We start from the raw sequence: 24,399 nt of genomic DNA, 5'->3' as shown, positions 1-24,399 counted from the left end.
GGAGGCTGCCTGTGCCCAGGTTTCCTGAGGTTAGCCAATGGGAAAAGCATGTCATGTGGGTGAGCATATACTTTTCTTGGCCAAAAAGTGTCTATGTTGTAAATTCAGGGATGCAGGCCTGGAATGTCCATGCTGTGGGTCTGTGCCCACGCTAGGGATGGCAGGATGCCTCTTGCTGCCACAGAGACTCTCTTGCTCCCTCTACTGAGAAACTTAACACATTGTTCCTGTTATAGAACTGCTTAAAGATACTGAGTTACCATCAGACACTTTCAGAATCAACAACCAACACGAGCAACACATATTTTGCTAACTGTTCAACCTCCAGCATCAAAATCGATTCTTGTATTGGAATATATTATATTACTATTGATATATTTTGGGTCGCTAAACATTCTTTCTTAATAAGGAACATATAAACAGTCATGTCATATATAGTACTTTCTGCAGTGATTTATTAATTTTTATATGGTGATTTTGTATTGGAGATTGAACCTAGGGCCTCAAACAGTGAAGGCAAGCACTTTACCCCTAAGTTGTATCTTCAGCCTTTATTTTAGCTTTTATTTTGAATCAGGATCTCACTGAGTTGTCCAGGCTGGCCTTATATTTACTTTCTAGTCCAAGCAAGCCTTGAACTTGTGAGGCTTAAGCCTTCCAAATAGCTGGTATTATGGGCATATACCACCAGGTCCAGGTACTGTTATTTAATAGTACAAGGACAAAGGGAGAGGGAAAAGAGGGAAAAACAAGACAGCTAAACTTCTTGAAGAAAATAAAAAGCCATCGTATACCTGACGATGGATGAAAAGCAGTCAAATCACAGAAGAAAGTAGTCAGCGAAGTAGTAGCACACATGAAGACGTAATTTGACTCATCTAGGCGAAAACTGTGTTTGCTTACATATTGTCAAAGCTTCTGTGCTTTCTACTGCCTTTATGTAAAGTCTTGAGTGTGGCTACAGAAGACAAGTGTTGTTGACCATTAAACATGATTTGTTTGTTCAAAAAATTAAACTGAATTTACACACACACACACACACACACACACATACACACATGCACACACCACACACACACACACACACGACATTCTGATGTTTTCTCTTGGTGTCTGGCACTACAATCAGTGCAGATTTTCTGGAACATTTTCCTATTGTGTGCTGATGGCATGAAGCCTCCTTGCACAGCTGGAGATGCTGTTCCTCTCATGGGAGAGCTTGAAGGAATGATTATCACAACCTGGTACAGCCAAACAGATGCCATCACATCACCCACTATCCTTAGAGTTCCATTTTTTAAACAATATTGTGTCACTACTACCAGCATATGCTCTTTAATCACTGGATTGGATTTCATATTTCCATATTTCATTTTCATATTTTTCTCCTTATTAATCTTAATACACAAAATAATGGATAATACAAAATTTTCATGTATCATAGAATTTTGCTTATAGTCCTTTGGCAAAGTTTTACAAACCATAAATCTTTACTTATAACCACAATAAACATTATCATTTTCTTGTGGAAAAACCCTGTAAGTCATTCTGTTTTTAGTATATTTTGTAATAAATATACACACTCTAGCTGAGAAATCAAAACTTAGTTAATGGTTTTATAGAAAAAACAGGAAGCTGATATTTTCAGAAGTTCATACCACACCCTTTATGATCTAGAAATGTGAAAAAAGAAGCATGCAAATTTCAACTGAGTGTGGAGTGGGGGTGGGGTGGGTCCCGGGTGTGGGTTTGGTCCCGGGTCTGGACAGACTGAGGCTCAGTGTGGGTTTGGTCCTGGGTCTGGACAGACTGAGGTGCTCTCCCAGAGCCTGGCCTTCATCAGACACAGACAGTAGGCATTGCAGGCTGGAAGAAGGTAGGTGCAGACATTTGTCTTCTTAGGTTTTTGGCATGATGGCTACTGGGTGAATATAGGACATCTTGATGGATAAATGAGATCACTACACACACTAGTATTTTGGACTTGCGTTGAGCGCACACCTAAACGCACCTTGGGAGGCAGTTTTTGATGCAAAGAATAAGGACAATGACAAGACAAATGCTTGGTAAATTGGCAGTAATATTTTCTCCTCCAGGGTCTATGACCTCACCATGCAGGTGGCTAGGCTTAATAGTAGCAGACATTAATTTCCTCCTATTGAATATTCTGTAAGGCCATTTACACAGTGCTTGGCTACCCCCAAGATATAAGTGCCAGTTTTGTACCATTGAAAATATCTTGCCATATTCACCCCTAGATGAAGAACTATAGACAATTACTGACTGTTAAGAGAGGCAGAATCAGTCTTCTCTAACAGTGAACTCCCAGATGGGTTATCCAATCCCAGGAGGTTATCCCTAAACAATATACAAATGAGAAACACTAAATGGACCTCACAGGTTGTATGTTTATATATATATACATATATATATTCATATTGTATATTATATATTCTATATAATCACATGCATAAAGGGTATGGGGAACATGGGAAAAAGTTGAACGGTAGAGAGGGTGGGGTGTAAATGATGTAAATAAAATACTCAAGTATGACATTCTCAAAAATAAAATAACATTTAAAAGGGAAAGTAAAAGAAAGACAAAGGCCACACCTTAAATTGTCGACTGAGAATTTTGCAAACGTTTAATAATCTTCTACCATTATATTCATCTCTGTCTCCTAAATATCATCTCTGTAATCCATCAGTTAAGACAGTATCTATTCCATGCAGACTCAGTGGACATGGAGAGGATGATAGAGCCTGAGCGCCCAGCCAGATATGCTTAGTCTGCTCCCGAGATGGACTGTGACCTGGACGAGGTCTCCAAGCATCTCTGGCTTCATTTAGGGTACACATAGGCCATGAGCTGAAGTCACTGATGCAGATGTTTATCAGTGGAAGACACAGGGCAAACTTTTAGCAGTTTGAAGATCATAAAGAAGCTTGGAACAATTGTGCCCAATGCATTCTTTACAGGCGCAGTCACGGTAACCCAGACACAGTTAGTAGCCAGAAATTCACATCTTAATGAAAGAGCTACAAGTAGATTCCAGATTATCGGGTCTTAGGCCAGGCTTTTCCCTGCTCATATTTCATTTCTAGACCATCATCAGTTACCAACAAACTTGAGATTTAGGTTGTGTGTGTGTGTTTTCTATTTGACAAAAGAGATTCCTCTCTTTATTCTTCCTCGTTAGTAACTGACTCATGAGGAGAATATTAATAGACATCCAAGAACTCAGCACACCACAGAGGTCTGAAAGTATTTCTGAGAGGTACAGCAGAGGCCCTTTGTAAACAGAGAATAAACTGTGCATTGGAGAGGACTACTCCACAGCTTAGGTTTCCTTAGGAACACCTTTGCCTTCTGGAGCAAGAAAAGGAAGTACCAAAGGCAGGTTGAATCCTCTCTTGCATTGCAGTTGAGTAGTATACAACAGGGGGAAGTTGTAGCTGACGGAAGCCGGGGACCCAGTGAGAAGAGTGATGGGTTTCTTTGCTGAGGTGGAGAAGATAGTGAGCTGGGGGGAAATGAAGTCAATGGAAATAAATTCAGCTTGTACAAATGCTCCAATGACCAATTTGAAAATGAAGTCCAAAACAGCCATGACTATCTAAAAGAATTTATGAGCACTCAAAAATAAGGCTAAGAAAATAGAAACAGAAGAGCTTCCTTTACCAAAAGATTAAAGCTATTTTTGTAGTTAATCAAAGCTAAACTTTTTATGATAACATAGGTACATTTAGCTCGGAATTTATCAGAAAGAAGGATCCTGGTACTGAGTCATCTCCAGGGGTTCATCCAGAATTTCATTTTTATTTCAGCACTGTTTCTGTTGCCATGGCAACCATGCAAGGACTAGAGCAGACCACCATAGAGGTGGCCCCTGGAGAAGTTCCGCCTTCAGAGAGGTCTGTTGTAAGGGCACAACTGTGGAAAGAGAACGCTGAGAAATTCTTGAAGGGGGAACCCAAAGTCCTCGGGGTAAGACATTTCTGGATCTAAGGGGAGAATGATTTTGTAAATATCTAAATGACTAACAAATAAAAAAAATCTAACACAAGTACTCTGTCCCATTAACCTCATGGTCTTTCTCTCAACACATGCCATGGTCACCAGCATTTGATTTTCAAATCTATCATTTGAAAACGGATATGTTATTCTGCCACATCAGATTTTCAATTTAATTATGTTTAAAATAGAGAAACTTCAGGTACGTTCTAGGTTGTGTGTTATCCGAGATGACCACATCCGGTTCAGTGCAGACAGAACCCATGCAACCTGCTGCTGTGCTCCAGTCCCAGGCCTGCCCAGCGGCGGGGAAACGCATACTGTTCTCAGACGTTTATAGTGCTATCACTTCCCCTTCTGCTCAGATGATGAGAAATCCCCTATTTTCTGCATTCTTCTGTCTGTAGAAGAGTGTATCTTAAAGAAAAGAGAGAGAGAGAACTTCAAGGAATAAGATCCGTAAAGAGTTAAAGGTCACTAAATGCAGACGGTACTCACTGGCCCAACCCTTCAACCCCTGCAGTTGCAGTTGCTGTAGACAGCTTCTTTTCTACTTCACTGTTCTAGTTCTTATAAATATTGAAAAATGGTCATTTTTTATGACATAACTTTTATGTCCATCTGGAAGTTGTATATCTTAAATATGCCAAGATTCTTTTTGCTGCTGATGTATTGTTTATTTATGAGTCCCTCTGATTGCTAACTAGGTGCCAAATCATGACTAGCTAAAAAAGAAGCCCAAGAATTCACAGAAATGGGATCAAACTAAAGCAACACAGAACAGAAGCTGGCATTTCTAATTTTTAATTACATTTCAGAATATCACACAATTTGGCAAATAATAATGCTTTTCTTTCACACGCTCTCCACATATTTAATTATGGCATATTCAAAAATGTATCACTTCAAGAGAGTCCAAGTTTTGAATGAGACCAATATGCCAATGCTTAAGACACAAAATTAAATTTAAAAAGCATTGAGTTTTATTCTGTTTGGGGCTTTTCAGATTTCCACGGATCACATTGTCCCTGTCTTCTACAACACCTCCATAATCCTACCTCCTCTGAGAGCTTAGCCCAGAGCTCAGTGGTTCTCAACTTTCCTAATGCTGTGGCCCTTTAATTCACTTCCTCATGTTGTGGTGATCTCAACCATAAAACTATCGGGTTGCTACTTCATACCTGTGACTTTGCTACTATTATGAATTATAATGTCAATGTCTTATATTTCCAACGGTCTTAGGTGATCCCTGTGAAAGGGTCATTGAACCCCCAAAGTAATGAAGACCCACAGGTTGAGAACCACAGCCTTAGGTACTCAGCTTGGGCTCTGGGAACAAACTGTGCTTTAACATGAGCAGTTTGATGATACAGGGTTGTAGATTATTGTCTTGCACTCCTATGCACCTTCCCAATGATTGCCTGCCCTTAACTCAAATATCCCCTTAGTCTAACTGATTACAAGCCGAGTACCTACCTCTGTAAATTCCCTTTAAATTTGAAGTCACTGATATAAATGAATGTGTGTGCGTGTGCGTGTGTGTGTTTGTGTGTGTGTGTGTGTGTGTGAGAGAGAGAGAGAGAGAGAGAGAGAGAGAGAGAGAGAGAGAGAGAGAAAGAGAGAGAGAGAGATTCCAAGGGAAATATATATGTTAGTACATCACATCTGTATATGAAAACTATTGTCAGAATAATATTTCAAAATTCATCTGTGTATATTAAAGGTGCGGATGAAGGTAACTTAGTGGTTTGATAGAACTTAGTATAGACATCATTTTTGTGGTGGATAATGTTTCACTTTTTTGTGTCTAGGTTGTCCAAGTTCTGATTGCTCTCATAAACCTCATTTTGGGTATAATAATGAAGAGTGAGATAACATATTTCCGCCCAGTACTTTCAGTGTACGTTTATGCCCCAGTTTGGGGTTCAGTCGTGGTGAGTAGCACACCATCTTATGTAACTGGAGATATTAACACTCTGTTGTGACTCCACTAACCTGGGGGAATCCTCTCTTTACTCTTTCAAGTAGTCTATAAGTTTGAGAACAGTTTATCTGCTTTTTCAGTTTTTTTCCTTGTTCATGTTGCAATATCAATATACCCTTCACATAAACTAGGTGGGTTGTTTATTTAATATGGCATTTAGGATACTGTGTCAGCGTGTACTCATGTACTCCCACAAGGGTTACTTAAGCATTGTCACATCTAATTTCCTCAGGAGTCCAGAGGCTAGTCATTCCTAGTGGTGGTTAATCGGCGGTACAAGGATGTCATCACATCTTGATACATACTGATGTAGCTCTTTCACTGTTCACAAAGAGTTTACCAGTCTATTCCTAAGCCAAGGATAATGAGCTTGCATTTTTAACTTGTGGAAATTGAGATTCACTTCTCTACCTGGGAAGGGATCACTGAACTCTGAAGCTCATGAAAGAATGAAGGAAATGAAGGACTTGTTAGCAATGCAGAGGAGACAAAGCTGAGCAGGTGGTTATCAGTGCCTGGCTAATCAACTCTCCGTCAATGCTTAAGAGAATAGAAAACCTAGGTAAATTCTGTTCCAAATTTTAAAGAAAATAACTAATCAAAAAATTGAAAATAGAAATTTTAAAAGTATAAAAAGTTTCCTCTATAATAAAATTTAAGAAAGTTTTGTAGAGTTCAGACTGTCAATTAAGTATAAAATATCAAACATTTTCTTACCTATATATTATGAGCTGACAAGTGGAAGGTAAAATACAAAAACTTGGTTATTTTACAGTGAGAATTCCATTAAAAAATGAGAGCTCCATTTATTGATAAACTTGAGAATGATAAAATTTAGTGATGTTGTAGACCTGGTACCTTAATTTCCCCTTCCTATTTACAATAGATGTTTAAGATTTGAGAAATACCACAGGCTCCAATACTTTTCAAAGTTACATGACATTTGACATATCAATAATAGTATCAATGATTATGATAATAGTAGTAATAGCACCTATAACTCCAGTAATAGTTTTCATTGCACTGTAATCTAGGAATATTGCTAACTGTTTTGTATGTAATGTTCCACTTCAATAAATCACCACAACTTCTGAGAAATTTGTTTTCATTGTCATTGTATAAATGAAGAAAACGAGACTAGGAAGGGTTAATACACCCAAGATGTATTCAGCCCATGAACGAGGACTCAGAATCTCTCATATCTCCCCACCAATGTTTTCTTCTTCCCTCTTTATTTTCTATTAAGTACTGTCTTGGAAACCAACTCCCATAGTTCTTGATGGAGAATTGAACCTCAGGGCTCAGACCTGCATGGGAAGCAATTGGCTGAGAGCCATCTCCCCAACCTTACATGTATATCTTGATTTTCATTTCCTGATGATGCTGCCATTAACTTTTAAATCTTCTAAGCCAAGTTTGGAAAGCAAATGCAGACATCTGTATATTTAACTGAATAGTTTAAACAGGTCAGTTGAGTCAAGTTGATAGCAGTCATTTAGAAGAAATTGAAAATAATCGCCAACTTGCAGGATCAAGTGAGCTACAGAATTCTAGTATAATTTTGTCATTATTTTATTTACAGCTTTCAATTTATCTTCAACAAGAATAATTTCTGGTCTGATTTTGTGTAGCTAACTTATTCAGTTTCAGGCCATGTGTGCAAAATCTTATTATAAGCATTGGGGAGTTTTAGCTTTCACTGATCTTAAACAATTTTGTTGGGATGACAGTTTCATAATTTAAAAAACCTTGGTGATTCTTCCACTGACTCTCTTTACCCCCTGTTCTTCTGGCAGGGGAGGTATTGTGTCAACTGCACTGCTTTTAAGATCATTGACCACTTTAATAGACCCAGTTGATTTAGAAGTAAGTTTTAGTATGCTATGATTTATAATAGCAATTTAAAAATTGTTAACTTGAATTTTTCCTTTTATGATCAGTTCATAATCTCAGGATCCTTGTCAATTGCAGCAGGAATGAGAACTACAGAGGTCCTGGTAATTATTTTCTTTTAATTTTCCTTAAAATAGAATGATTACATTAAGTATGTACTCTGCTAATATGTAAAAAAGGTTGGTTCTATTTTCCTAAGGCCTAGGCTCTGCCTTTTAAAAGGATTTGACTTTCAAAGGTGTAGCTGAGCTACTAGGTCTCATCATGTCTGAGTGGACGGTGTGTCCAGGCAGTTGCGGAGAGAATCTTGGTTCTGGTGAAACTGGAGAAGTGAAGTTAGACAAGTGAACCGTGAAGCTTCAGATCCTGCCCATGACAATGACACCAAATATTTGCAGTGGCAATAACATCATTAACTGACAGGTTAAAATTATTTCTACAAATGTATCTAAGATAACAGTTTTAAAAAATATTACAGAGGCCATAGAGATAGCTAAGTGATTAAGAACACTTATTGCTCTTGCAGAGGGCCCAGATTTGATTCAGAGTTTCTTGTAATGACTCTCAGTTATTCCATTCCAAGGAATATAGAGCTTTCTTCTGACTTTTGTGGGTTCCAGGCATGTACATACATGTAGACAAAACACATGTCCACATAAAATAATAAATGATTTCAGAAAGCCAGTTACAATGGGATTTCTGTCAAAACCTGATAAAAGGCAACAAGCAAGAGGTCAGCAATTATTTCACTCGCTTGCTAAAAGCTGCAGTTGAATTTCCCTTCCTGCAACAGAAAACTTCAACTTCTGGACCATGACCAAGTGTTCCTGTCTACCTCCTTAGCATCTTTAACCAGCTTTGACCACTAACATGTCCCTCCTGTCATGAGATCTGCAAAGTTACACAGCAGATCAGCTGATATTTAGAAGACAAATCCACCAGAGATTTACACATCTAATGGAGGTTAAATTCACACAGGCATGGCCTGTGGAAAATATTACCTTTGGTCTCTAATTGTAAATTCTCTTGTGTGATAAGATGCTCCTCTCTAACTCAGCTTTGGGACTCTCAGGCAGTGTATGCCTCGTATGTAGGACACAATCTTCCTGTGTTGTTAATAAGATTACTTTTCCCCCAAACTGTAATTCTAGCAAATAAATATGACTGTCAAACCTTTTGTCCCACACTGGTATAAAAAAAAAAAAAACAGAAGTCTGTTCTTTGTAATTAACTCCCTGGCAGTATGATTTGGCCAGATGGAAGTCCTTGTGGCGTGAACTTTTACAGAACAGATTTGCAGGTGTCTGGTCTTGTTATATCATAGTCCTTTGAGAGATCAATAGGACCTATGTGGTCCCAAGTTTTCTTCACCAGCATCTCTCTGCTCTCATTCAAAATAGCAATTAACACTTTGTACCAGCTTTTGATGCAATAAAATAACTGTTTTATGTTTAGATCTTAAGATTTAGGTGATTAAAAAATTCTGGTTATTTACTAACAACGAACAAATATTATTAATCACACTTGAGAAATGTAAAATAATGCACATATTCTTTGCCTTTTCTTAGATCCCTCAATGATTTAGCTTTCTGTCTTTTGTAAGCTGTAGCAGCCCCTATGGGAGAGGGCTGGAATCTCCCCATAGCTTCAGCTGTGGTCAGCTACAAACTAGATGATAAGTTTTGTTGCATATCTTCAAAGAATACCTGTGTCCCTGAGAATATAATATCCCTTGCAGTTTTTTTATTACTAACAAGTTGTTAATGAATGTATTTATATATGATTGGGATCTTGTAATGGCAGAGGAACAAAGAGCATGACTCAGACAGCACGTGTGCGAGTTCATTCTGTTGCCTCTCAGACTAAGAGTTTTCTAAGTCCCTCTCGCTATACTGAGACAACCTACCTAACCCTGTGAGAAAGTCAGCAGAGCTGGACTCTGTTCTCTTTCGATTCTCATGTTAGAGACACAGCAAACTTTCAGTTTCCTGAGTAATTTTACTTCTCATAATAAAGTTTGTTTTATTGAACCACGAGAAGAGGATTGTGAAACCAAATCTACAGCATAGGGGGAAATATGCCAGAGGGACATGCCGTGAGTGATTATCAACATTCATACAAGGAAAAGAGTCAGACGCTTGAAGAGTGTGGTGGGAAATGACAGGCAGGGCCTTCCAGATAATGTGTCAAGGGAAGAAATTTTTACTACAAAATTTGAAGAGCATGTTGCGCCCTTGAGTGTCATATCAGGGGCTGTGGAATTTCATCTTAGAAAAACGGCATGCTTTTACTTTGTCAAGAGATTGGAAATAAAGATACCATATGAAAAGACACAGATTCTACTTTTGGCAGAAATAGGATGAAATGTATTAATAAAATCATGGTGCATTTCAAATATTGATGGTGCTACACCAAAGATGCAATTGAATTAACTGATTCCCATTCCTTTCTAGGTCACCACCAGTCTAAGTTTTAACACGATTAGCTCTGTGGTGGCAGCAGCAACAAGTCTAATCAGTGTCTTCAGTGTACCTATGGGTGCACTCAACTATGGCCATGGAATTATTGTGGTGAGTATTTCCTTTGATGATGGGCTTCCACTCTTGCAAAGGCAACAATCAACACTGTAAAATGTGACTGTCAAATCTCTTTGGGGAGCTGCGAATGACTGGGATGTAGAGGGTTATCTCTTTAGGGGTCAGGTGACAGTGGATTATTTCCCTTTCGTCTATAACTAAGTAAAGAAAACGAATAATGAGGCTAGCGCAGAGACATAGGGACCACAGTCATGTCATCTTGAGTCTGCATCCCAGACAGACCCAGACTAAAACCAAGTCCCTAAGAGTGGGAGGTTCCAAACCTCTAAAGAGAAAAGATATATTGTTTAGCTTACAAAACAGGTTTAAAAGAGTGAGTTCTTTGTACAAAAACAAAGCCATATGGAATTATCAGTGACCATCCAAGGTGACCTAAAAAAATTCCTACAACAAAAATTGTATATTATAAACTTATATACATGTGCTACTCCTGTTGAAAGTCTTCCTTTTGTCTTGTTTATGTTGCTGTTTTCAGTTTGTGTGTTTGTTGGATATTTCTGGAGATGTGAATCTTGCTATATAGCCTGGGATTCCCACAGATTAAAACACCATCTCTTCTCAGTGTTGGGATTATAATTGTGAGCTAACAGGCCCAGCCTCTACTTGTTTATGTAAATTATAATTATGTTATGTGAGACTGTTTATAAATTATATGAAAGTGATTAAATATTTGTAAGGAAGAATATGAGCATACAGACCTGACTTCTGAACTCTCTGACCCTCAAAGAAACTCTTAATCTGCCTATCTAGATTGTCACATTCTGAGGACAAGGCTACCATCTCTTCTCCTTGTTATTCTCCACTGTGCCTGTCACAATGTCTGAGTCACAGAGGCTACTGGATCTGTTGAGACAGGAGCAAGGAATATTTCATCACAAAACATGCAAATCTTCTCAGAGCCTGCTGAATCAGTATCTCTCACATGCCAAGGTTCTGATTTGCTGACTAATTTACAGCAGAGGGAGCATTTCTGATCAATGAGAGAAAGAGACAGAATATTCAAACCCAACAATTCCAGGCAAGAGAAATTCAAAACCAGTTCAAGGCAAGAGAATTCAGAACAAATGTGCTGCTACCTTTGTTCCTCCATTTTGATCCTGTGGCTTGCTGAAGAATCAGACAAAGCCAAGTGCACTGGACACTAACAAATGTGGTATTTAACACGCCAGTCATTTACCATATTGTGACAATTGCTACCAAATTAGCACATAATCCAGATATAATACAGGATGACAGAATTTCAAAATGAATCTTAATTGCATACAATCAAAATGTTGGCAGGGCTATTGTCCTTCCTGGGAGACATAGGGAAATGTAATTTTCTTGGCTTTTATGTTTCCACCTCTGTCTGCATCCCTTGGCTCATCATTCTGTCCTCTGTTTTCAAGGCAAGTACCACAGTCTCTTACACGTAGATTCTTCAGCATCTTGCTTCTACTTGTGAAGTTGCTATGGTAACTTGGACAGCCCGCAGAGACCAGGACAGTCAGCCTATATTATTATATTATCTCATAAACCCTCTCTGTTCCCACTGCAAACTAGGATCTCCCCATCCCAGAGTTTGGTTAGAAAGCCAACCTGAAAGTCTCTTTTCTTCAAAAGTAAAATAATATTATTGTTTTCTCTGTGTTAAATTTCTAGCACCAGAGTTTAGCAGGCTCTGGGGATTCTGATAATTTTTATTAGTAAAATAGTGAGAGAAGAAATGATATTCAAGAGGCCAGATAATTGTCTAAGGGTTGGCTCACATCAAAAGCTAGATTTCCAAACCCCTGGCCAGGATCTTTCCTTTTTTGGCATGGTAGTGGGCGGCATATTTCAAACTTATAATTTCTACTCGCTATTCACATTCCTTTGTATGAATCTGTTTTTAGGGTACAGATGCTTTGATACTCATTTTAAATGTGCTAGAATTCTGCATTGCTGTGTCCACCTCTGCCTTTGGATGTAAAGCAGCCTGTTGTAACACCAGTGAGGTGAGTAGCAGTCCTTGTTGGGTGGCGTTCAGTAGGTCTCTATCGCTCTAGTAATCAGTCTCACAAATCTAATAGCTTACAAAGACATATCTTCATTGCTCTCAGCTCCCGCAAGTCAAGACCATCCACAGGTCAGCAAGGTCCTCTGCTCAGACTTAAAAGGCTGTGTTACCAGAGAACTGAGGCTGCCTTTGGGGTTCTTAGTTTCATTAAGAAAAGAGTTTAAACCCAGACTAGGAAGGAAGTTCAAGAGCACTTTCTTGACAGTTTGTGGGACAGCCTTCAGAGAGAGGGAGATGGAGAGAAAGACTGAAAAGAACCGGGGAGTCTGGGAAAACGTTTAGGATTGCCAAGCCACAGATCTGAGTTCAGAGGTTACCCAATTCCAGATCCTTGTTTTACAAAGCAAAGGACTGTTCCAGGGACTCATGCTTAGAAATTAAAACAGAGACCATTTCTAAGAAAAGCATTTCTAAGGATGGAAGTGCGCTTGTGAGCTGCAGAAAGAACCTGAAAGGTATCCAGCCACAGAATGTAGCATCCTTTATAGGACAGTTTTAGACCCTGCCTTTTTGTTTGTATCCCATGGATCCATTGCCATTCAGCCCCACCTAGCGTGCTCTCTTCCTAAGATGAAACCTAGCTGAAGAAGGGTTTCTAGTCTTCTTCTGTGTTCAGACTTCTTTCACATGCTGATGTTTTTATTGTTTGAAAATATCATAACTGCATCTTGTATGCTTTGATCAAATCCAGCCCCATCTTTTCCACTCTGATTCCTCCTTTCCAGGCCCCATTGTCCTGCATAATGTGTGCTCAGGGTGTTGACCGGGTTGTTGTTTATCAGAAACTTCCAGCTTGTGCACATCTGGCCATTGTCTTTCTCCAAGGACTGCTGCAGATGTTCTTGAGGGCTGGGGAGGAAGAAGGTCACATAGGGATAAGAAAGTGACAGACGTAGGAGGAAAAAAAGGCCAGAAGGAGACCATGATGATGATATGCCAGGAGAGGCCTCAAAGATTCAAATATTCAAGTAGAGAAAGTAGCCAGTGAAACCCAGCAACTGCTCCCTAGAGCTGAATAATGCTGTACCTGATGATTTCTGTTGATCCACCACAGCAGTGGCCTAGGGCATGTGATGCTTAAGTATGCACATCTTCTTCATGCTGTCACTGCCCCACATCACTTGAGCTTGTGATGGACAGAATTTTCCCAAGTCTCATGATGCTTCTGCCATTCTGGGCCACTGTCATGTTTGCAGAACTTTGTTCATGGCTGTCACACCAAAGCCTGGATGTGATGCTGTCATCAGGAGTAAACGACTTTGGAAGAGTGCTATTGTCATCTTCCATAACACCTTGTTTCGCTAAGCCATTTAAAATGGAATGGAAAATTGATGCTCCAAGATGCAGCTGCAAATATCAAGTTCTCTGGTCATCCTCTGCAATAGAATGAGTGTCCTGTGTGTACAACATTTGATCCAAATGGTAGCTGAGACACAAAGCAGGGTAATGTGTGAACTCAGTAATGACAATGTACACACTGGTTTGGGGGACATTATGGGGTAAGTAATAAGAAGCTCTTGATATTCTGGATGGCTCAATGACATTTTGATTCATTTCTCAGGTTGTTGTAATTCTGCCACCAAATCCTGCTGTGTCTGCAGAGGCAACTCCCATGTTACTTCAACCATTGGCACCACCAGTATACCAAAAAAAAAGTTTTCCAGAAAATCTATACAAGACTTCCACTAGAGAAAATATCCAGTTCTGATTGTGTGTGTGTGTGTGTGTGTGTGTGTACATGCATGTGCATGTGTGTGTGAGAGAAAGAGAGAGGGGGATAGGGAGAGGGAGAGGAGTACAGAGGGAGGGAGGGAGGGAACTTTAGAGCTTTGTGTTCTATTCATTGCTTTAAATATTGATTAAGAGAAATCATGATATCAAGTGATATTAATTCTTTTCAATTGTTCTATCTTATATAGGACTATTCATAGTGGCTATTTCTTTTTCTGAGAGTTGCTACATGGTATTCTCAGGCAATTCCTCTAAGTATAATAGATTTGTTGGCTTCTTCTTTTGGGTTCCCACAGTGCTATCCCCTGCATGTTTTCTGATAGTGTTATCCGTCTTTAAAGGAAAATAAATTTGGGTTTTCTAAGTCATCTCCACTGATTCCCTGTTTCGAATTCTGAGCACCCACATGCACATGCATGTATATGATTTCACAATCATGTTCTCACTCTTTGTTTCCGTAGGAATTTAACAATTCATTTTACTGAATGTTGGAGTATCAGACCTGCTATAAATTGATAACCACAAGCATTTACTAGGCTAATAGAACCTGTTGGAAGGAGAGCAGGGCCATTGTTTGTCCTGGTCACCTGGCTAGCTTACACCTGAAATAACCATACAGAAACTGTATTCATTAAAACACTGCTTGGCCCATTAGCTCTAGTTTCTTATTGGCTATTTCTTACATTTTAATTTAACTTATTTCTATTGATCTGTGTATCTCCACTGACTGTGGCTTACCAGCAAGATTCTAACCAGCGTCCATCTCAGGGAGAAGATCCATGGCATCTCTCACTCTGCCCTTCTTCCCAGCATTCAGTTCTTTCTTCTCCACCTACCTAAGTTCTGCCCTATCAGGCCCAAAACAGTTTCTTTATTCATTAACCAATGAAAGAAACACATGAACAGAAGAACCTCCTACACCAGAACCTGAATATCTTTCATACATTGTATGTACAAGGCTATTGAATTAGCAAAGAAGTTTTCAATGGGAACTGGAAACAAAAAAAAAAAAAAATGTGTTAGTGAAATAGGGTCTTGGTGTAGGAGTTTCTTCTGTTTGTGTGTTGCTTTCATTGGCTAATGAATAAAGAAACTGCCTTGGCCTAGTTGATAGGGTGGAACTTAGGTAGGCAGAGAAAACAGAACTAAAAGCAGGGAGGAAGAAGGGCAGAGTCAGAGAAGCCATGGATCCTCTGCTTGAGATGGATGCCGGTTAGAATCTCTGGTAAGCCACAGGCATGTGGTGATACACAGAGTAATGGAGATGGGTTAAACTAATATGTAAGCATTAGCCAATAAGAAGTTAGAGCTATACCTTCCTAGACCTGGATGGAGGGGGGGAGGACCGTGGACTTCTCGTAGGGCAGGGAACCCTTACTGCTCTTCAGGCTGGAGAGGGAGGGGGAGGGGAGTAGGGAGTGAGGAAGGGAAATGGGAGACAGGGAGGAGGCAGAAATTTTTAATTAAAAAATAAATTAAAAAAATGTAAAAAAAGAAGTTAGAGCTAATGGCCAAGCAGTGTTTTAATTAATAAAATTTATGTGTGGTTATTTCGGGGGGCTAAGCTAGCTGGGTGGCTGGGAAGAACAAAGGGTCCTCCTTGTAACAAGGTCTCCAAGAAGTAAAGACTACAGTCTACATTTTATTTGGGGTTTTGCTAAATAAGTAGATTTGGCTACTCATGATCATGTAAAGGCACATTAAGTATGCAAGACAACATGTATGTTAAATCACTAACTATTGCAATCAATTTTAATCTCTTGTACATATGCATCACATAATACCAGAGTGTATAGGGAAAAATTACAGTGAAGACAAGTCATTGGAATCAGAATACCTGGTCCCTAAATATACACACATATATACACAGAGTGCATCTCTCACTATATATTATCATATATATGTGAATATACATAGTATATGTAAAGTGTAGATACAGAGAGCACATACAACATATATGTATGTATTTATGTATTATACATAACATAAAAAGCAGTTTCTTATTGTTGTGGATTGATTCTACAGTGTCCTCTGCACGCTCACAAGTTTGAACACTTGGTATTCAAGTGATGCCACTCTTTGAGAGATTGCTGAATCTTCCCAATATGAGGTCAAACTTGTGAAAGTAAGTCACTGAAGGTTAGCTTTAAAGGTTACACTTATCACTTCCTGAGGGGGGAGCAGCCTCCAGACAGGGCTCGAAAGACATCCACAGTATCAATGTATACTAGATTTTTCTACCTGATTTACACTCTCTCTTAATGGTATCCTTCTTCTTTTATTCCTCAGTGTACTTGTGTACTTCTTTCTACAGCTTATATATCCCAACTAAGTTTTTCAGGCAATGTATGAATCACAGTGTATTTACACCATATTTTTAGATGAATGATTATAATGAATACAGGTTAAAACAGGTTTTCTTTATATAAAACATATTAAGACATATAAACAGGTTTTCTCATATCCTTTTTATATGATTAAAACAAAGTCACCCCAACAACCCATATACATTTACATCTAAGCAACTTGTTATAGATTAACAGGTCATGAGCAAGCAGAAAAGTATTTTTTCACAGCCAACTCTTTTGTTGTCAGGCTGCATATTGTGGTTACAAAGAAAGAATCAATCATTTTATGCCGCGCACTGCGGCCCCGGTCTGCGCTCTATGCGCTAGACCCTCGGGAAAGGGGCTGGAGGTTGAGAATACACACGCAGAGACAGACCAATGCGCAGACCTTCAAACACTGATACCAAAGCCCCTCTTTATTAGCACCATGTAGGCTTAAATACACTGCAGTCAATGGTCAACAGGTGAAAATCCCATCCTCTGATCCTCTAAGCTAGGCACAGCTTCTAGTAACTTTAATTAGAAGGTTCTAGGAGGGAAGAGCAGCTGAAGGCCTGGACTCATTAGTCCCAACAATTTTAGTATTTATCTTGACAGTTAATCTTATAAGGAATCTTAAAGGAATCACAAACCTACTCTTTTACACATGAAAACCAATCAGTCATCTGTACATTAAGTCTTTAGGGTGCATACCCACCATTGCCATTCTTATATCAGGAGATTGTGGGCAGGAATGAGCACAAGGAATTAATCATCCCCTTTGATCATCAGCCAAACCTACTCAGGAAAGTATGATCAGTTAGCAACAGTTGGGCTGAATTGTGTTTTTGACCCTAAACTAATGAATTTATAACTTGGCTATGTGTCCTTGTGAACTTTAGATTGTTTCCTGGGCTTTTTCATCTCAAAACTATTATCAAACCATTTGATCTAACCTGAAATTATTTTAAAGTTTTGTTTCAGTGTGGCACCTGCACTATGGGACAGTATGCGAGCCAGGAACTAGGCTGGACATTTTAAAACATACACATTCAGACAGACACGGGCCACAGGTCATCCTTTGAAACAAGAATGGATGGAGATAGAGACAGAGCCCCACATTGGAGCACCGGACTGAGCTCCCAAAGTTCTGATGAGGAGCAGAAGGAGAGAGATCATGAGAAAGAAAGTCAGAACCATGAGGGATGCGTTCACCCACTGAGACGGCAGGACAGAACTAATGGGAGACCACCAAGTCCACTTGGAATGGGACTGATGGAACATGCGACCAAATCGGACTCTCTGAAAGTGGCTGATGGTGGAGGCTGACCGAGGAGCCAAGGACAATGGCGATGGGCTTGGTCTCTACGACATGAACGGGCTCTGTGTGAGCCTTGTCAGTTTGGTTGCTCACCTTCCTGGACCTGGAGGGAGTTGGGAGGTCCTTGGACTCAACATAGTGTAGAGAACCCTGATGGCTCTTTGGCCTGGAGAGGGAGGGAGTGGGGGTATGGGTGGAGGGGAGGGGAGGGAAAGGGGAGGAGGAAGGGAGGAGATGGCAATTTTTAATAAAAAATAAATAAACTGGAAACAAAAAAAAAAGAATGCCAACTTTATTGTGCTCCAGGGAAGCTTATATAGGGATCCTTAACTGATAGCCATGCCCCAGCTCCTGGGATTTCCAGCTGTAAAACCCACCAGAAATCACTCCCCTGCTATCAGGAACTTATGAGAGTCTCATGCTCAGAGCAACTGCAGGCACAGGAAAACAAGTTGTTTCATTCCAGCAAGCAAAGGGTCTGAGGCAGGCAAAGAAATCCAAGGGGCCAGGGATCTGCAGCCCCCAACATTTCAGCTAATGATGCACCCTGAAACCTGTGACTGTAACTTTCGGGATTAAGATTAAATAAATTTCAGCCAGCCTGGCTCCTGGGACTCAATTGTTTTTCTTAATCATTAACTTGAGCTACATCTATGCAGTCTTTAAGTGAAACTCATAGGGCCTAGATGTGTAACATTTCCTTGTATTTGTTTTTATTCATCAAAACTCTGTATAAACTAACACATTTATTATCAAATAGACGGTACAGCTTGGGGAGGAATTACTTTCACAATAACCTACAGATAAAAAGGCCCAAATAGAACAGGAAAATTCCATGAGATAAATACATTACATTATAGGCAGCGGGGATCTCCTCACACCCATTCACACCATGCCAGGTACCAGAGAAAGATGGCAGCAGCAAACATTCAAAGGCATAGTAGAAACAAGACATTCCGAGTTCTGTGGTCTTGGGGTCTTGCCTTCCAAGACTGACTCATCAGAGAGCTTCCTCCTGGTTGTCTGACATCTTAAACTTCAGTTGCCACCTGCCACACTTCTGACTCGGCCATTGGCGTACACTGCCTTCCAGTGACTTCATACGTTTGCTGCTTCTGGGTCAAGCCTCACTGATGGACTCTGCATCATGTGACTAATACCACAGCCCTGCCCACCATCCCTTCCTCACAATGGCCGTCTCTACCTGCAGAAACCATTAGTTTAAAGAAACTATTTTTTTTATTTGTCTTTCATCTGTACTTTCGTTGAAGTAATGAGAAAAGTATTTAATATACTTATATACCCTCATTATTAGCGGTACATTCCAAAGTTTATGAATATAATCTAGTACAAAATTCCTACTAAATTTTCTACCACTGTCCACAAATTGTATTTATTTATATGTAAACAAATTATGCATAATTTGCCTATAATAATATGTCTTACATTTACTCATATATTTAAATAAATATGGTTGGCTTATAACTATAGCTGCCTCTCTGGTCTTTTAAGAGTGCTATCATCTAGATGCTCGGGTTGTATCCCACTCTGGTTTCATTTTGTGATGTTCTTATATTGTTTTGTAATTTAGGGGCTTGGTCTGGATCAATTGTTTTATAAAATATTGCATGTCCTTGAAACTTACCCCCAAATTCAGATGTTGAAATCCTAACTTCCAGTGTTTGTGGGGTGTCTAAGGTAGGAGAGCAGGTCACTCAGGAATGATGCAGACCCCAGAGAGTTCCCACATGCCCTTCTTCCATGCAGACACAGTGAAAGGTAGTTACCTGTAGACTAAAAGAGCATTCTCGTTGGACAGTGCCTTGATTCTGAAGTCCCAGCCTCCAGAATCGTGAGAAAGAAAAGTTCCATGTAAGAAAAGTGTTGTCTACTGGCTGCCATATTATAAAGATCTATTTTCACATTCATTGCTGAGAAGGTACCAGTAGACATACTCTTTGGGTCCAGGTGAACATTATGTTCCCCAACAAGTTTTACTGAATGGTGTTGGCATCCTTAAAAATTTCCAAGGCATTCTTAGTTTGGTTAATATTTGTTGAATGCTTATGTTACCTTTCTGGTTAGAAGCACAGTACAAAGACTCTGCTATCAATCTAAATTTCCAAGAAAGAAATGTGTAAGTAAATTCTTGGATAAACTGATTTTTACGTATGTGTCAATATATACTGTTCATTTTGGAATAAGTCTAGATCCTGTGTTGTGACTGGGCACTGGGACCGATGGGACAGGGTCTCGGGAATAGGTAGGTAGGAGTCGGCGAATGACAGACATAAGACACAAAGGAATTGCATCTGAATGCGTCTTTACTAAGCATGAGGCTCATCCTTTCTATAGAAAAGATTGCTTAACAGCATGTATTGTTTTTCCATGTGATACGGATTAATTTTAGAATTATTATATCAGATATATGAGAATGAAATTTCATCAGACAAATGTCCCCATGGTGAGTCTGTGTTTGATCATGTTAGATATGGCTTTGTATTAGTTTTGATATAAATCTTCATCTAGGCTAAGAGTTCATGGCATTTTGAGCTAAGGGCAAGCGGTTGTGGTTAATAGTCACACGGTCTGCCGTCTTTTATATTTCTGCAATCTATGCAGAAGAACTTTTTAAAAAATATTTTAACTCCTTTTTAAATCTTTTCCAAAACCAATCTCAAGAAGTTAAAGGCATTTATCTTTTTTTATTCTTATTCCATTTTTGTTGAATCTGTCTTAATTGCTTATAGAACTTTGTCTTTTGTTCTTTATTTTTTAAGCATCAGATTAAACCTGGAAACTTTTTCCCTTGAATGTCAACCCAACTTCCTCCATTAGCATCATATATTTCTATATATGGCAATAGCTCATTAGTAGACTCTGGAAACTTAAACATACTATCTTCCCTTCCAGAAGAAACCAGACTCTATTCCTTAGAACATAAGCAGGTAATGCCAAAAGTGCAAGGGTTTTGATGCAGGAAGCAGAGCACACACACACACACACACACAAACACACACACACACACACACACACATCTTTTTTGCGGGCATTTTTTTTTTTTACGTTTGTGTCACATCTTACCTGAGAGACTACACAGACTCCGCAGGAGGTGGGGTGAAACTGTGTTAGTTTGGCATAGCTTGATTTAAATTGTTTGCCAGGATATAAACCACAGGTACTGATGTGTTCCAGGACCCAAAACCTTATCCAACCACAAAACCTACGTCTATTTCTTTACTTATAACTTTAAACTAACTTTTAGTATAGGTACATCACGTTAGTTCTCAAGGAAAAGAAACACCAAAAACATAACAAATGGGACTGGAGAGACACCTCAGCAGTTAAGAGCTCTTTTTGTTCTTGGAGAGGACCTGGTTTCAGTTCCCAGCACCCACATGGTGGTTCACAACCGTTGTAACTCAGGTTCCAGGGGATCCAATGCCCTCTTCTGACTTCTGCAGGCACCAGGCACACAAGTGGAACACATACACACACCACACAAAACACAAAATATTAAATAAATAAATCTATAAAAAAATATGTGGGACCAGGTAGTGGTGGCACACACCTTTAAACCCATCACTCAGGAGGCAGAGGCAGGTGGATCTCTGTGAACAGGGCAGAAAGAGATGCTGAGTTTTCAAAGATAAACAGTGAACTGGTTTAACTGGGAAGTTAGACACACAAGCCCAGAGAAGAGGCATCTCGAAAATGTTTCATAGTTCCAGAATCCACTCCCATTTTCTTGTTGTGGCTGAGTCTCACACACATTCCTTCTGGAAAGTCATCGAGGAATAAGTTAGCTTTATTGTATGTCTACAACCATGAACAAAAGGAAAATGAGAAAGTAGCCTAGGAATTTAACCAAACTTAATCAGGAAATACTTGGCTCATAGTTCTTTTTAGAATCTTCAACAGCTATAGTTATACACATCCACCAAATCCACCTCTCTATATATACACATTTTAACATGATACAAAATTTTCTATGTGGGAATATTTTGCATCCTAATGATAATGGTTTTTCAAAGGCAAAGTTTTTTTTTTTTAAAAAAGATGCATATTGTTTGATTCATCAATACATTTACTAACACAGTTACTGTTCAATGATGCTCACCAGTTGGTGAGTAGTAGGTATTAGGTCATGAAGTCTAGTGAAATGCATAGGTAAAATCAGGGGCACGATGAGTGCATATAGTTCAGTAAGACATGTGTGATGAGTGAATAATAAATTAATGGTGAATGAACTGATAAAGATGAGTAGAAAAGTAGTCATGGAAATGACAAGAAACAATCATGTATAGCACATGTAGATAAATATCTACCATAAAATTGCTAAATCTAGCCTCCATTACACAGTGAGTTAGAAGCCAACCTGGGTTACACAAAATCCTACATCAAAGAACCAAAGAAGAAATAGGTTCAGGCTGTTAACACCTTTAAAAATGTTAAACATACAACAATTGGCTGATATATTAAGTGTTTGCATCTTTAATAAAACTGGACATTAATAACGTTGTGGGAGAGGGAAAAAGTAATATAGAAATCTGAGTGGTGGAAGAGTAACAGAGACTAAATATATAAGCTTTATATTCTGAGAAAGTTATGAGCGATCATTATTAAATGAAGAAAATCAAAATGCTAGGAAAATAATTTTGAAGTAGAATTAAGGCAGGTTAAACTACATATGTCTATATTTAGAAGGGGAAAGTAAAAATCAAATCCAGAAAGCATAGCAATTAGTCAAAAAAAGGACATTACAAAAAATCATACAACAGGTAGCCTAAAGAAGAGAAAATTAAGCAAAGAGAAACTAATTAATCAGCAAAACAAAGAATGTACATTTGACTTGGGGAAAGAAGTTGGGAAACAGCAATCCTAAATGAATGCAGACTGTGAAGAGGCATTTCCCATGGACTGGGCGGAGGGCAGGGCATTTGCGAAGGTGCTTAGAGAGAACAGGAGATTGTGAGCAGAGGGTCCTAGGTGACGAAACGGAGTGCTATTGTTAATAGTCTTCTGTCTCCAGGTACAGGCGCTGACTCCGCTCTGAGAACAATGAGGGTGAAAGGGCAGCACGGAACTATGCTGAGACTAGGGAGAGCCGCCTTTGGCTTGGATGCAGAAGTCCCCTCTCCAAACAAAGCACACAAACCCCAAGGTTGGGGAGAAGAGAAGGTTGATGGTGGGAATAGATGCATGGGGAAGATATGGGGTAGTGCGACAAAAATGCCACTCTTAGGTCACTATGCGCGCCTTTGTGATGGTGATCTTACAGGCGTTATCTCAAGTACTCTATTAACGTCTGTAAGTACATTTAAAATTGTGAGAGTGTGCAGATGACAAACAGACTGGGGAGGAATCTGGGGTAGGCAGATTTAACTTGCTTATTAAGCCATTCTCCTGGGGACAAATGTGGGAATGGTTGCCCTCAAGAGGCCACACTTCTGCTTTGTTAAAGCTCAGAATAGCTGAGCTTCACTAACTCACTGGGTCCTGGGACAGTGATGAGCCCACAGGACATGGTGGGAAGGACAGTGATGAGCCCACAGGACATGGTGGGAAGGACAGTGATGAGCCCACAGGACATGGTGTGAAAAGGACAGTGACAATAGGCATGCTGGGAAAGGAGAACCAACTCCAGATCAGGAAAGTCCCTTTCTATGGATTTCTTAGAATCTAGAATTGAAGCAGGACTCTACTAATTTTTCCTTCTAACCTACATCTAACCTTTCAAGCAAAGGAAGAAGGAAGTTTCCAGAGTGTGGCTGTGCAGTTGCTGCATCTGCTTCTGGTTCCCCTGTGCTATTAATTATGATCAAAATCAATTTCTGAACTGTGAACTGAAAGCCACAAGGACATCTGTCTTCATGACAGCATCCTGAGTGAGCTACTGTCAAAGTCATTCACGGGGTGTTGAAACTTCCCCACTTCCTCCTCCGCTGTAGGTGACTTTCCTAGTAGTGTCCAGTCATTCCCAGGGCGCCTCCGTTGTTGAGAAGCCCAGGGGTCTGGACATAGGTTAGAAGGAGAACATCAAAAGAGTTCTAAAGTTGTAGCAATGAATCAAAGGGTATGAACGGCTGCTTGCAGCCTTTTCAGAGGCTGCTAAATTAGTTTAAAAAAGTATAAATAAATTCCTTAAGTATTGTAATATGTTCAATTATTATAATTTATTATATATTATTAAATAATCACTCAAAACCTAAGGTTATGATTACTATTATCATTATACTTTTTTATATATGGTGAAATGTTTTAGCATCAATATTACTATGACTGGGAATACAATTAGCAATCAAGACAGTTCATTAAACACTACTTAAAACCAAGACAGGCCTTACAAAGTCACTCTCTCTCATCTTCATGGGCTTCCCCAGCTTGTTGCTGTTCTCTGTTTAACACTTTGACAAGTAAGGTTCCAGAACATGGACTTGGGCATTACTTGGAGCTGGTGGGTGTTAATGATCACATCCCACAGGCTCCCAGC

At 39.4% G+C, this 24,399-nt stretch overlaps 1 protein-coding gene across 1 annotated transcript; it reads left to right on the top strand.

The window, feature by feature from the left end:
• The first annotated feature begins 1,765 nt into the window (after positions 1-1,765).
• On the top strand, positions 1,766-14,282 carry LOC119801250 (membrane-spanning 4-domains subfamily A member 4D-like). Its single transcript, XM_038311739.1, has 7 exons — positions 1,766-1,876; positions 3,829-3,988; positions 5,827-5,949; positions 7,940-7,996; positions 10,346-10,462; positions 12,364-12,465; positions 14,089-14,282. Exons 2-7 carry the CDS (start codon positions 3,845-3,847, stop codon positions 14,233-14,235), a joined length of 690 nt encoding a protein of 229 aa, XP_038167667.1. The 5' UTR covers positions 1,766-1,876; positions 3,829-3,844; the 3' UTR covers positions 14,236-14,282.
• Positions 14,283-24,399: the final 10,117 nt, after the last annotated feature.

The sequence above is a fragment of the Arvicola amphibius genome, chromosome 1, assembly GCF_903992535.2.
Source record: "Arvicola amphibius chromosome 1, mArvAmp1.2, whole genome shotgun sequence".
In the NCBI taxonomy this organism is placed as follows: domain Eukaryota; kingdom Metazoa; phylum Chordata; class Mammalia; order Rodentia; family Cricetidae; genus Arvicola; species Arvicola amphibius.
This window is presented reverse-complemented; position numbering and strand designations above follow the sequence as displayed.

Coding starts and splice junctions, on each gene's coding strand:
- LOC119801250 (XM_038311739.1), top strand. CDS start 3,845: ATGGCAACCATGCAAGGACTAGAGCAGACCACCATAGAGGTGGCCCCT. Junction 7,997..10,345: donor TGAGAACTACAGAGGTCCTG/GTAATTATTTTC, acceptor ATTCCTTTCTAG/GTCACCACCAGTCTAAGTTT. Junction 10,463..12,363: donor ATGGCCATGGAATTATTGTG/GTGAGTATTTCC, acceptor ATCTGTTTTTAG/GGTACAGATGCTTTGATACT.